Raw genomic sequence first — 13994 nt, forward strand, 5'->3', positions numbered from 1 at the left:
CACTATGGATGATGGCATTGACCATTTATCTTCCCTAGACCACCAGGGATTTTAGCATAAACCACTTTAATACAAGGTTGCTATCTTGAACTTCCTTGATTAACTTAGAACTCCAGGGATGATAGTATTAAAGGGGTTGTCCAAGTGTTTCTGGATAGGTCATAAGTATTGGATTTGTGTGGGTCTGACTCAGTTGTTTGAAGAGGCTGTGATGCTCCGGTGAGCGCCGCGGCCTCTTTAGGCCAGTGACATCACATTCATTGGTCACATGGCCTAAGTGCAGCTCAGTCCCATTCAAGTGAATGAGGCTGAGCTCCAATATCAAGCACAGTCGCTATCCTATGGGCAGCGCTGTGCTTGGTAAGCTGTGAGCAGGCTGAGGTGCTCACCTGATCAGCAGGGGTTCCATGCATTAGACCCACACCAGTAAGATACTGTTGACCTATCCCGAGGATAGCTCATTAGTATAAGTATTAGTGCCCTAAACCACCAGGAATAATAGCATTGACCTCTTCAGTGCCCTAGACCACCAGGGATGTTAGCATTTATCTTTTCACTTATTGAGACCACTGGGATATTAGCATTAATCCACAACAGACAATTTAATGGGCATTAGAAGATATTTCTACACAAAATGTATTTATTTATATAGGGACATTAGGGGATAATGAGGTTTTGGACCTAGTTCTAGGCCATAAGTGAAAGCTTCCTTATGGTGAGTTTCTTGGCATTTTCCTGTTTCTATTTTGTATGTACTGACCTTGGATTGTCCCATTGACCCTGCCTTGTGATAGCAAATTTGGAGCTGATGTTGCCTGCCTACTGTTGACCTAGTCTATGTTCCTAGCCTAGTTTGTTACCAGCTACCCTATTGGGAACTATCTAACTTGTAAAGTTAACATCTCTTTGCAAGGGTTGATGATGAAGAAAAGTAGAATATCTTAGGTGGTAAACCTGTGCCAACCTAATAAGAGTCTCTTGGAAGTGCTCTCTACACTTGCTATCAATACCCTTAATTCCAACTTGGTTATACTTCATGCTGTGCAAACCAAAACTATGTTCATGTCTGAATACTGCTGTCTATATACATGCTGTCATTTGGTCACAAACTGGCATTCAGTTATACTCTTAGACTACAGTCTATAGAAATGATCATAGTATGACCACCTGCAATTCTCTACTCAATCAGGAATTTGGGTTGGAAAACAAGTGGACCATGGATTTGTGTTCTGTTCTTTTTTTTTTTTTATTCTTATAAAATCTCCTGATATAATATAATTGATTTGATATACAAGCATAGACAGGGAGCTCCAAGGTGAATCCTAAGATGTGCATGTTGAATGACACTATGGCCTGGCCTTCACCATACTCTATTGTTAAAGGGTTTGTGCCAATAACTACTTTTAGCTGTAACGTTTGATTTCATCAATAATATTACACTCTTTTTTTTTTTACTCACCCCATTTGCAGTGTTCTCTTATCCCCTGTGCTTGAATCCTACTTCCTATTTTGTCATGTGTCTGCTGTCCCATCAGTGTAATGTGTCCTAACATCAGCAGAACATGTGACAATTACCACACCCCTTGTTCTTACCAATGATGCTTCAGACATTACAAGGTTCTAATGGAGGACGTACCCTACCGCAACAGAATATCAGAACTGATTTGCCACAGGGCACAATGCAACATATAACCCTAAAATCTTATACACTTTATTTAATTTGATTAAAAATGGGGATCGGTATCCCAAGAACAAGGGCAGACATAGATCAATGAAGATCCAATCAATAAACACAGAAGGTAAGCACCTAAGTATGTATGCCATAAGGGAGAAGGGAGATCTATCCCTAATCTTTCCCTATTCTTCTCTTCAGCCCAGGGATGGCCCCTGATGGTGGGGACTCCCTGTCCTCGAATCTAGGCTGTAGTTACCCTCAAAAGACCCTAAGGGGTATATGACAAGAGGGTGAGTATATTGATAATACCCTTGAAGAAGGGAAGGTGCTTACCATTAGATACAAACAACAAAATAATATACCAAAGTATACACAGCATACACAGGGGAGCTTCAAATGGGACATGGTGTCTAAAAACCAGTCCAGCAAAATCTGCTTTCCAAAAACAATAAGGCGTTCCTTTTTTCTGTGCCCTGCCGTGTGCCCTTACATCAGTTTACAATCACATATGGGGTGTTTCTGTAAACTGCAGAACTAGGGTACTAAATATTGAGTTTTGTTTGACTGTTAACCCTCAATGTGTTAAAGAAAAATTCTTGTGGAACACCTGAAGGGTTAACAAAGTTAGTAAAATCATTTTTGAATAATTTGAGGGGTATAGTTTCTACAATGGGGTCATTTATGGGGGGTTTCTACTATGTAAGCCCCACAAAGTGACTTCAGAACTGAACTGGTTCTTAAAAACAGTGATGAGCGGCAGGGGCAATATTCAATTTCACGATATTTCGCGAATATTTGGGCAAATATTCGTCATATATTCGCGAATTCGAGAATTCGTGATCTCCAGTCATTATTTTCTTGATTGTGAAAATCAGCAATCAGAAAATTCGCAATACAAAAATTTGTGATCAAAACTACTCCTAAAGTCAAAGATATTGCAGCCTTCTCATTGGCCCACAAGCAAGAAGCAGTAAGGCATCATGGGTACTGGTGAAAAAAAATCTAGAATATTTGCGATTATGAAGATATAGCACTATATTCTAGATATTCGCGAATTCTCGAAGTACCAATATTCGCGATAAAAATTCGCGATTCGAATATTCACGATCAACACTACCTAAAAAGTGGGTTTTTGAAATTTTCTTAAAAATTATGAAGATATAGCACTATATTCTAGATATTCGCGAATTCTCGAAGTGCCAATATTCGCGATGAAAATTTGCGATTCGAATATTCACGAATTTGCTTCTAAAATTCTAAGCCTTCTGACGTCCTAAAAAAATTTAATTACATTTACAAAATGATGCCAGCATGAAGTAGACATTTGGGGAATGTTAAGTATTAAATATTTTATGAGGTATCACTTTCTGTTTTAAAAGCAGAGAAATTGAAATTTTGAATATTGCGAATTTTTCTAAATTTTTGATAAATTTGGGATTTTTTCATAAATAAAGGGGAAATATATTGACTCAAATTTATGACTGTCATGAAGTACAATGAGTCACGAGAAAACAACCTCAGAATGGCTTGGATAAATAAAAGTGTTCCAAAGTTATTACCACATAAAGTGACACATGTCAGATTTGCAAAAAATGGCCTGGGCAGAAGGGTGAAAACTGGCCCAGGGTAGAAGGGGTTAAAGACATTACCAGCCCTTAGTAGATACGTAGAGTCTCTTGGCGTTACCGAATGGCCAAAAGGGCTTACTGAGCATAGATCAATAAACGGAGACTAGTTGGCATTTGGTGAGAACCTTAGCATCCACTAGTTAGGACATTTGAAATATTACCCTGATGTAAAAGAATCTGCCATGGTGATGTTTTTCCTACAAAAATTTGATATATGGTAAAACATGGTTTTCTTTGCCCCATCATAGAATCAGACACGTTCACGTTCTCCTTCCTGTAAGTTAAGCAGTAAAAGCTCAATAAAATCCATGTAAAAGCAGATCAGGAAAACATCACAGGAAGCGGCTACGGACAGCTTGCTATAATGCGTTTCAAGTAGAAAAGATGTTGTAAAAGCCACGGATTTCATCCAGAAATTACTAGTGATTTACGGTTGGCCATCCCTTCACCACACATCTGCAGGAGGCACATGGTGACAGACGTAAGGGGATAAATTCTCTCCTGTAACATGAAATTGGATAGCTAGAGTCGAGACTCCGAGCATTTTAGAAGAGTGTGAATCTTTTCTTCAGATTTTTTATTTATTTATCCAAAAGAAATTCCATAGATCCGCAGAGTCATCCTGCAATTGTATAGTCACAGAATTAACCTCAAACTTATGCTGGCCTTTTTTTAAATGTATTTATTCCTTACATTTTTTTCCTTTTTATTTGCCCATAATACATGGATATCTAATATATAAAGCTGTGTGTGTGTATGTATGTCCGCTAAAGGAATCCGAATCATCGCATTTACAATCACGAAATTTGGCACACAGGTACATCAGGTGTCCAGGAAGGTTTTAGACCTGATCTCAGCTCTCTAGCACATACCATTCCTGAGATATTCCCAAAAAATGCATTAGCCAATATAAGCCTGGTCACATGACCCTTATCAGCCAATAGAAGCTCGTTGGCCCTTAGTCACCACATACACACAGTTTTACACCAGGTTTCCATAACAACCCAGCCAATTTTCTTCACTGCTGTATGTCAGCTTTAAAGGTGCAGGGTGCGGTGGATGACACTGTTAAGGGAGCGGGGTACTGTAGCAGTCACTGTTAAAGGGGCAGTCGCTGTGGAAGTCTGTTAAGGGGGGCGGGAATGGTGGAGGTCAGTTAAGGGAACTGTAACCTATGGTCAGTGTTAAGGGGCGGATGCTGTAGAGCTCACTGTTTGGGCTCATGCACACCAACATATTTTCTTTCCGTGTCCGTTCTGTTTTTTTTGCGGACCATATGCGGAACCATTCATTTCAATAGGTCCACAAAAAAAATTGAAGTTAATCCGTGTGTATTCCGTTTGTCCGTATTTCCGTTCCGCAAAAAAATAGAACATGTCCTATTATTGTCCGCATTATGGAGAAGGATAGGACTGTTCTAGTGGGGGCCAGCTGTTCCGTTCTGCAAAATACGGAATGCAAACGGACGTCATCAGTATTTTTTGCAAAATACATATGGTCGTGTGCATGAGCTCTTAAGGGGACGGGCCCCTGTGGAGGTCACAGTCAAGGAGGTGGGGTGCTGTGGAACTCACTGTTAAAGGGGCGGGCTGTTGTGAAAGTCAAAGTTAAGGGGGTGTGCTGCTGTTTAGGTCCCATTTTAAGGAGACGGGGCACTGTGGGGGGTCAGTGTTAAGGGGTGGGGGGCTTTGGAGGTCCCTGTTAAGGGAGCTGGGTGCTGTAGATGTCACTGTTATGGTGAATACTGTCGATATCTTTTAATGACACACACAAATATTTAAATAAATGAAATATTTCAAGGTCCTTCAGCAAGTATTTTATATAGATTGTAACCTGTGTCAATAATTCATCTGATTTAAACAAATCTGAGAGTCTGAGGGATATTGACCAAATTTCCAATCACCAGGACAACCCTGCATGTCCGACTCATTTGGCTTCTTTGACTGTTCGTCTGTATCTATTATCTATCTATCTCATATCTATCTATCTATTTTTCTATCTATCTAAAATAGCAAAAAGGCAGCACTTCAAAATCTATAAAAATGAAAAAATCGGCAGTGTAGTACAGGCTTAAGCATGGGTGTAACTACAGCCATAGCAGATACTATGGGGTCCAGGACAGAAGTGTAACTTGAAACTTCTAGGTCCCAATGCAAAAATCTGCAACAGGTCCCCACCTACCATGTGGCCATTATTATACTGGTGTCTTCTTATGTGGTGACCTTTGGCTCCCCATAGGCACCCCCTATAGCCACATCCTTGACACACAAAAGTCTACGGGAGCCATAATGCAGTCCTTGCGCCTACTTACTGGTCTAATTGTCTATATCTACATGGACACAAATAACAAACTGCTATAAACTATTGACCACGAATCTACTCCATAATTAAGAGATAATGGAACATTTTAATACTTAATAGCATTGCCAATGCCACCGAATATCCCAGGTGGTCTTGCAGTTATTTATCAGTAAGGCTCAGCTGCCCAGCCTCAGTTTACTTGTAGCTTCTGACGGGAAACAGAATTTTAGGAAATCATTGAATTGTAGATTAAGGGTTTCTAAACTTTCATCCAAACAGTGAATCAATTGAAACGTTGCATTATTGGAAGCCAGAGAGGCCAGGTTTCACAAACATGGAAAACGCAAACAAGGTGGAAAGCTAAAGGCAAGTCAAACAAGCCTGTGATAAACACAGGATATCCTGAGTACAAGCGGGAGGGAGGCACAACGTTTCCTATCAGGTCATAATGAGAGGCCTTTGCGGGTTCTCGTCTAATCTGGAAGTTTGTTTACAACGAGATTCCAGTAATCCAGTATACAGAATCTCATTGAGCAAGGTCCCTCAAGGACTAGCATGGACACCAGAGGTCCTCCAGAGCAAGAGGTGGCCCTGATTGCCAACGGGAACAACTACTAGACCATACTATATCTATTCAGCTAAAGTATCTCTGCCTCAAATTCTGTGTGAGACTTATGGTGTGAGAGGAGAAGAAGAGGGAGAAGGGGTTGCAGCTTAAATTTCTCTTCCTCAGTTTGTGTGAGACGTATACTGTGAGAGAGGGAGAGGGAGGAGCAGCTAAAGTCTGTCTGTCTTAGTTTGTGTATGAGATTTGTGCTGTGAGAGAGGAGGAGGGAGGAGGAGTTGCAGAAAGAGTCTCTCTTCCTCAGTTTGTGTGTCTGAGACTCATGCTGTGAGAGAGGAGGAGGGTGGAAGGGATGCAGCTAAAGTCACTATGCCTCAGTTTGTATATAATGGGGAGAGTTTTGTGTACTGAAATAGTACACCAATTGATACCTTCTGGCGCAAAGACACGACCTCAGTAGATAAATAAAGGATCTTTATTGATGAGTGACAACGCGTTTTGGAGTCAGTATACTCCTTTTTCAAGTCTGTGGGGTCCGTGCTGGGGCTTGTAGCGTGGCTTTGAAACGCATTGTCACTCATTAATAAAGATCCTTTATTTATCTACTGAGGTCGTGTCTTTGCGCCAGAAGGTATCAGTTGGTGTACCATTTCAGTACACAAAACTCTCCCCATTGTGTTCCATATCATTCCTCCATATCATTCCTTGTGTTCCATATCATTCCCCCTGTCCTCATGAGTGTTGTGCCTACGTATGCACAACACCATAAGGTGAGCACAACCATTGATGTCTAACTTTCATACATTTTTTATCGAACTTACTACCCTATGAGCGCCTTCCTATCTTTTTTCGCCATAATCTCAGTTTGTATATGAGACTCATGCTGTTAGAGAGGGGAAGGTAGAAGGGGTTGCTGGAAAAGTCTCTCTACCTCAGTTTGTGTGTGAGACTCATGCTGTGAGAGAGGGGGAGGGAGGAAGAGGTTGTAGCTAAAGTCTGTCTGCCTCAGTTTGTGTATGAGAATCATGCTGTGAGAGTGAAGGAAGGGGTGAAGATAAAATATCTCTGCCTCAATTTCTGTGTGAGACTCCTGCTATGAGAGAGGGGGAGGTAGGAGTTGCAGTTATATTATCTCTGCCCCTCAATGTCTGTGTGAGACTCATGCTGTGAGAGAGACGGGAGGGGGGCAACTAAAGTGTCTCTGCCTGAGTCATTATTTTTTATGATAATTTTCCTTTAGGGATAATCCTGGAAGACAATTGTAACACCCCAGAGTTGCGTTACTACACTCCTCTACCCCGCTACTATCTTCTAAGAGCCTGTATATTGTCATCTGATGTAATTTGTATTATGTCTTCACAAATGTCCATATAAAACCATGTTAAATACAATTGTTCCTGTAATTTTACAGGTTCACCAGCAGGTGGCAGCAACACTTTGGCAAGGTACTAGTCCTAGTTTAGTATATCTAGGCTGGAATGGATTATTCCAGCTTAGCTCCCCCTCTGTGAGCGAAGTGGGCTGTTCCCACATCCTGCAGCATGGGTGGAGAAGGAAGTTAGAGTTAGTGTGTAGCCTCCCCCCTGCTAGGGGAAGGCTGTGTGATAGGGAAGACAGCAAGGATCTTGTCTCGGCTGAGACTTGATCATATCCCCAGTCTGAGCCCCTTCAGCCTCAGCTGGAAGAAGAAAGCAGAAACTACAACCTCCAGAGTTCCAGGATGAAAGCATCCCCTGAGAAATCATCTGTAGTTAAGTCCAGAGACCTAGAAGAAGCCATTCCTCCTCAGCTAGTCTGTGCCCACAAGGCAGAAGTTATAGAAAAGTGCAGAAGAATAATTTCTGCCACAGACGACTTATCCTGCAAGCTCCAGATTTAAAGCAGAAGTATTTATTCCTGCCAATCATTGCTAAAACCTGCTGAGACCATGGACCAAAGCTGTGCACTGTTTGGATATAAGTTATCTTCAGTAAAGAAACGTTTGAACTTCATCTAAAGGTCTGGACATCATTTACTCTGCAAAATTCCTCTATTACTCCTACTATCACTACACTCAAATGTGAGCCAGGAGTGCAGTCCGTACCCAGGTAGGAGACACCGTTGACACAATTATCACTACCATACAGAGACATTTTAGGCCATTACACCACTCTGGCATGCCTAATCTGGGACGTGCGTTATAACACCTTGGAAGGGCCCTGGGATAGTACCCTGCGCCTGCTGCAATTGGCATCACGACAAATACAGAACTTTAGATACCCGTATCCTGGCCCATTGCACAATGATGGAGGTGGGAATCCACCATCAGTAGTTCTAATCAGGTATGTCCACAGAGAAAAACCCCACTTAGAATTGTGCAGCAAATCCATGGCAAATTTCACGATGAATTTATGACTTACATGCAGATTTGTCTTGATTTTGCTGCAGCTTTGCTGTGGATTTCACCCTATGCATGCATTCTGCAGCGATGGGGACCGCAGGGGTGCAATGTGTGAGTGCGGTGGGCCGATGGGTGTAGTAGTTGTTACTCATGGTTAGCAGCTCCCTGGGCTGGCATGCAGTGATGGGAAGGATAGGACTGGGTTCCCTCGGGGCACACTCTGGTGTTGAGGGATCTCCTGCCAGATGGTGGCTGAGGGGCCCTGGGTGGTATGGTTTGAGGTGCAGGGAAGGCATGGTCCCTGGTGTTCGTGACACCAGCACCTTTGGGTGCAAAGGAGGTGTAGAAATGAAAAGGAGTCAGTTCTTATAAATAACTGGAACGTTTACTGGTAAAACAATTGCCTTGAGGTAGATGTACAGATCATTGGCATGGCAAAGGTAGCTATAATTAGGGATGAGCGAATCGACTTTGGATGAAACACCCGAAGTCGATTCGTATAAAACTTCGTTCCAATACTGTACGGAGCAGGAGCTATGTACAGTATTAGAATGTATTGGCTCCTATGAGCCGAAGTTATTACTACTCGCTCGCTCCGTACAGTATTCAAACAAAGTTTTTTGTGAATCGCCTATGGATGTGTCATCCGAAGTCGATTCGCTCATCCCTAGTTATAATCCATTACACTTCAGATCTCACTTGTGCTGCAATTCCTGGTAACAGGCTTAGTTTCTGGTTCTAACAGGCTTCCTTTGCTGGTATGGGAGTCCGTTATCTGTACTCACTGGTCCACTTACTAACGGCCAGGTACTGGGTATAATATAATTCTTACTTTGTTTTCTGCAACCCTACAGGGCGGTTCTCTCTAGCGGCAGGCATCCATCTTCTGCTCTATTCTTTGTACTGGTTGCCTTCAGAAACAGGTCCACACTATCCACAGAGGAATGTGGTAAGGATACTTTCACACTAGCGAGTTCCATCCTAGGGGCTCAATACCGGAAAAAAACGCATCAGTTTTATCCCAATGCATTCTGAATGGAGAGCGATCCGTTCAGTATGCATCAGGATGTCTTCAGTTCAGTCACTTTTACAGTATTTGGCCAGAGAAAATACCGCAGCATGCTGCAGTATTTTCTCCGGCCAAAATTCTGGAACACTTGCCTGATCCGGCATTAATTTCCATTGAAATGTATTAATGCAGGATCCGGTACCAAGTGTTCCAAAAAAACGGATCCAGTTTCCCGGTCTGCGCAAGTGCAGACCTTTAAAAATTTGAAAAAATAAATACCGGATCCGTTTTACCGGATGACACCGGAGAGACGGATCTGGTATTTCAATGCATTTGTCAGACGGATCTGCATCCGGATCCGGAAACAAATGGTATCCGTTTGCGCACGGATTTCCAGATACAGCAGGCAGTTCCGTTGCAGATTCCTCTAACGCAAGTGTGAAAGTACCCCAACACACAACTTTGCGTTAGTTGTCAGACTGTGTCCAAGTGCCTTGAGGCTTCTCCCGGTCACTATATCCACAGTTTACTCTGGTCTGTGCTAGGTAGCTTCTGATACCTTCTCCAAATTCCCTCCGCTTAGCCAGCACCAAGGGGCTAAATTGGCAGCTACATGGTGGACATCTCAGACTCTCCTCATCACACTTCACGAACCCTCTCCCCTACTGTTCTCCTCCTAACTCACTTCCTGTGTCTGGCCTGTCCCTTATATATATGATGTACTAGCACCACCTAGTGGTGACTAAGGTGTAGTGTGGTTACCAGCCTGGGAATAGGAATTTGCAGCTTACATACACATACAGCATTACATGACATGCTTAAAGAAACAGGGCCCCGCTACCATCACGGAGTGGGACACTGCATCCACCCCTTCTTTAAAATGAGCCGTCCTCTGCGTTTGACTTGATGGATGCTGTGGATCTTTCTGTAGTCACCTGCAAAATATAATAAATGCGCCACAAACACATATATGCATAGTAAGCAAAAATGCAAAGTATTATTATGTCACTTAGATAACCACATATAAGAAAAGGGTTATGGATAACAATACACATTAGGATGGAATAAGCATATAATTTTCTCTTGTCAGGCTCTCATGGTGTAAGGGTGACACTGGGCGTCGTGACTTCTTTGCTTGACGGTGACAAATTGGGCGTTGATCCACTGGCGTGCCTAGGGTGTTTGGCACCCAGAGCGGGTCCTTTCTCTGCCCCCCCCCCCCTTCCAATACTTTAAAAAAAATTGCCCTCATTGTACAACCTTCACAGTAGTTTTGTACAGATGTGTGCCCCCTCACAGTAGTTATGCCAACATTGTGCCCCCTTCACAGTAATAATCCCATTGTGTCCCTTCATAGTAATAATACCCATTGTGCCCCCTTTATAGTAATAATGCCCACTATGCCCCCTTCATAGAAATAATGCCCATTGTGCCCCCTTAATGGTAGTAATGCCCACTGTGCTAGTAATACCCTCTGTGCCCCCTCCATAGTAGATATCCCCATTATGCCCCTTCACAGTAATAATGCCTACTGTGCCCCCTTAATAGTAGTAATGCTCACTGTGCTAGACTAGTAATGCCCTCTGTTCCCCCTCTATAGTAGAAATCCCCATTGTTCCCCCTACACAGTATTAATGCCCACTTTGCCCCCTTCACAGTAATCATGCCCTCTTCATTGTAGTAATGCCCTCTGGCTCTGTGCCCCCTCCATAGTAATAAAGTCCTCTGTGCCCCCTCCATAGTAATAAAGTCCTCTGTGCCCCCGCCATAGTAATAAACTCCTCTGTGACCCCTTAATAGTAATAAACTCCTCTGTGACCCCTTAATAGTAATAAAGCCCTCTTTACCTCCCCTGCAAAAAAAAAAACAAAAAAAAAAAAACACAGTACCTACTCACCTTGTCCCGTTCCCGAAGCTCACAGTTCTCTCTTTCCTGCAGGAACAGATCGCTCTGCAGCTCTGTGTGGGTGGGGCTTATGCAGATTACCGGGCTGCAGGCTCCGCCCACACATGCAGGCAGCGCGATCCGTTCCTGCAGGCTGAATGCTGGAGCAGGGAGAAGTCTTCCTGCTTTACCATTCTGTAAGCCGCTGGCCTGAAGGAGGGGAGGAGCACGGGGAGCGGAGCGGTGAGTGACAGGACCGCAGCACCCTGAGCTCCAGCAATGAGCACTTCCATCTGTATTGATGAAAGTGCTGATTGCTTCTGGCACCCCCCTGAGAGCCGACACCCAGGGCGGACCGAGGCCCCCCCCCCCCCCCCCCCTTAGTACACCACTGCGTTGATCTTATAATGGTGCAATACAGTCCAGAGCAAAGTCCTCTAAGGCATAGTCCATCCCTGATTTGGGTTAATATTGTAATCCAACACAGTCGGCTTTTTAAATCCAAGTCTTAATTCTTTATACTGTAAAACATGTGCTTTGCAAAAAGGTAAAACACAATAAATGCAAAAACACAAATGCAATCGCACTCTGCAACCAGCACTCTGCCCTGCCTTTATGCTGGATGTTGAATAAGGCATTGGTGTACATTTTGGCCAAAGCGTAATAAGCCACTCACCACGTCAAGGTCGCCTTCATGAGTGGTCCCTAACACTAGTTCCTACCTGTTATGGGCCTCGACAGCCACACAAAGTCCAGGGAACGCAGGTACAGCATGCACGCCAAGCACACTCTGCTTTTAACCCCGTCCGGTGCCATTACAGCTTTCATCGGATCCAGGGATGCAAGTACCAACATGCATGCTGAGCCCACTATATACTTCTCCTGGAGCCAAATGGCTACTGGTAGGTGCTATATAAGCCGCAAAGGCCAGCCCTGGAGGTGAGCCTATTGGGGTTCCTAAATAGAGACGTAACACCGGGGCTCCAATGCAAAATCTGTAATAGGGCCCCCAGTGCCATGTATAATACTGACATGTGACATAGGGACCCTTGGGACAACTCAGGCACCAGGACCATTGCTACCTTTATTCTAAGTTACCGTAATGCTGTGTTATTTTCAGGGCAGATTTTCCCGTGGTCTTTAGACGTGGACCGGGACTGAGCCATTTAATAATGCAACATTGCCCATACCAGCTGCTATTTCCGATGATAACATATTGGTGCCAACAACTCCAAGACATTTGATACTTATATAACGGAAATCAACTTTCCAATGACTGATGCAAAAACTGAAAACCAATCATACAGTACATGACAATCCCTTTATAACAAAGCTAGAACCAGCCCTGTACCTCACATGGGTCCAGAGATCTCCCCATTCATTGTTCTGCTGGATTCTCTTCAGGGGCATGTCCCTTCTGCCACAGCTCAGACTAAGTGTCCTTTTGCTGTAGCACTCTCCCTATAACAACTCAGGAGACATGTCCTTTCTGCAGCCCTCTCCCTTATACAGCATGAGGGAGTGTCCTTTCTCAGGGAGGGTGCCTCTTCTACTGCAGTTCTCTTCCAATCACAGCTCTGGAGGTGTGTCCTTTCTGCTGCCCTCTCCCTATTACAGCATGAGGGAGTGTCCTTTCTCAGGGAGGGTGCCTCTTCTACTGCAGTTCTCTTCCAATCACAGCTCAGGAGGTGTGTCCTTTCTGCTGCCCTCTCCCTATTACAGCATGAGGGAGTGTCCTTTCTCAGGGAGGGTGCCCCTTATACTGCAGTTCTCTTCCAATCACAGCTCAGGAGGTGTGTCCTTTCTGCTGCCCTCTCCCAATTACAGCATGAGGGAGTGTCCTTTCTCAGGGAGGGTGCCCCTTATACTGCAGTTCTATTCCAATCACAGCTCAGGAGGTGTGTCCTTTCTGCTGCCCTCTCCCTATTACAGCATGAGGGAGTGTCCTTTCTCAGGGAGGGTGCCCCTTATACTGCAGTTCTCTTCCAATCACAGCTCAGGAGGTGTGTCCTTTCTGCTGCCCTCTCCCTATTACAGCATGAGGGAGTGTCCTTTCTCAGGGAGGGTGCCCCTTATACTGCAGTTCTCTTCCAATCACAGCTCAGGAGACATGTCCTTTCGGCCTCATGCACACGACAGTTTTTTTTCACGGCCCGCAAAAACGGGGTCCGTGGGTCCGTGATCCGTGACCGTTTTTCCGTCCGTGGGTCTTCCTTGATTTTTGGAGGATCCACGGACATGAAAAAAAAGTCATTTTGGTGTCCGCCTGGCCGTGCGGAGCCAAACGGATCCGTCCTGAATTACAATGCAAGTCAATGGGGACGGATCCGTTTGATGTTGACACAATATGGTGCCATTTCAAACGGATCCGTCCCCATTGACTTTCAATGTAAAGTCTGGAGTTCTGTTATACCATCGGATTGGAGTTTTCTCCAATCCGATGGTATATTTTAACTTGTAGCGTCCCCATCACCATGGGAACGCCTCTATGTTAGAATATACTGTCGGATATGAGCTACATCGTGAAACTCATTTCCGACAGTATATTCTA

General features: G+C 43.9%; 1 protein-coding gene across 1 annotated transcript in view; it reads right to left on the reverse strand.

Moving 5' to 3' along the window:
* The window catches only part of LETM1 (leucine zipper and EF-hand containing transmembrane protein 1), a 132683-nt gene that overhangs the window by 15623 nt on the left and 103066 nt on the right, over positions 1-13994 (reverse strand). The window contains exon 14 of the mRNA XM_044275610.1: positions 11456-11653. Within this exon, the coding sequence (XP_044131545.1) occupies positions 11456-11653 (198 nt within the window). The remainder of the gene's footprint in view (positions 1-11455; positions 11654-13994) is intronic.

Source organism: Bufo gargarizans, chromosome 1, assembly GCF_014858855.1.
Source record: "Bufo gargarizans isolate SCDJY-AF-19 chromosome 1, ASM1485885v1, whole genome shotgun sequence".
NCBI classification, from domain to species: Eukaryota; Metazoa; Chordata; class Amphibia; order Anura; family Bufonidae; genus Bufo; species Bufo gargarizans.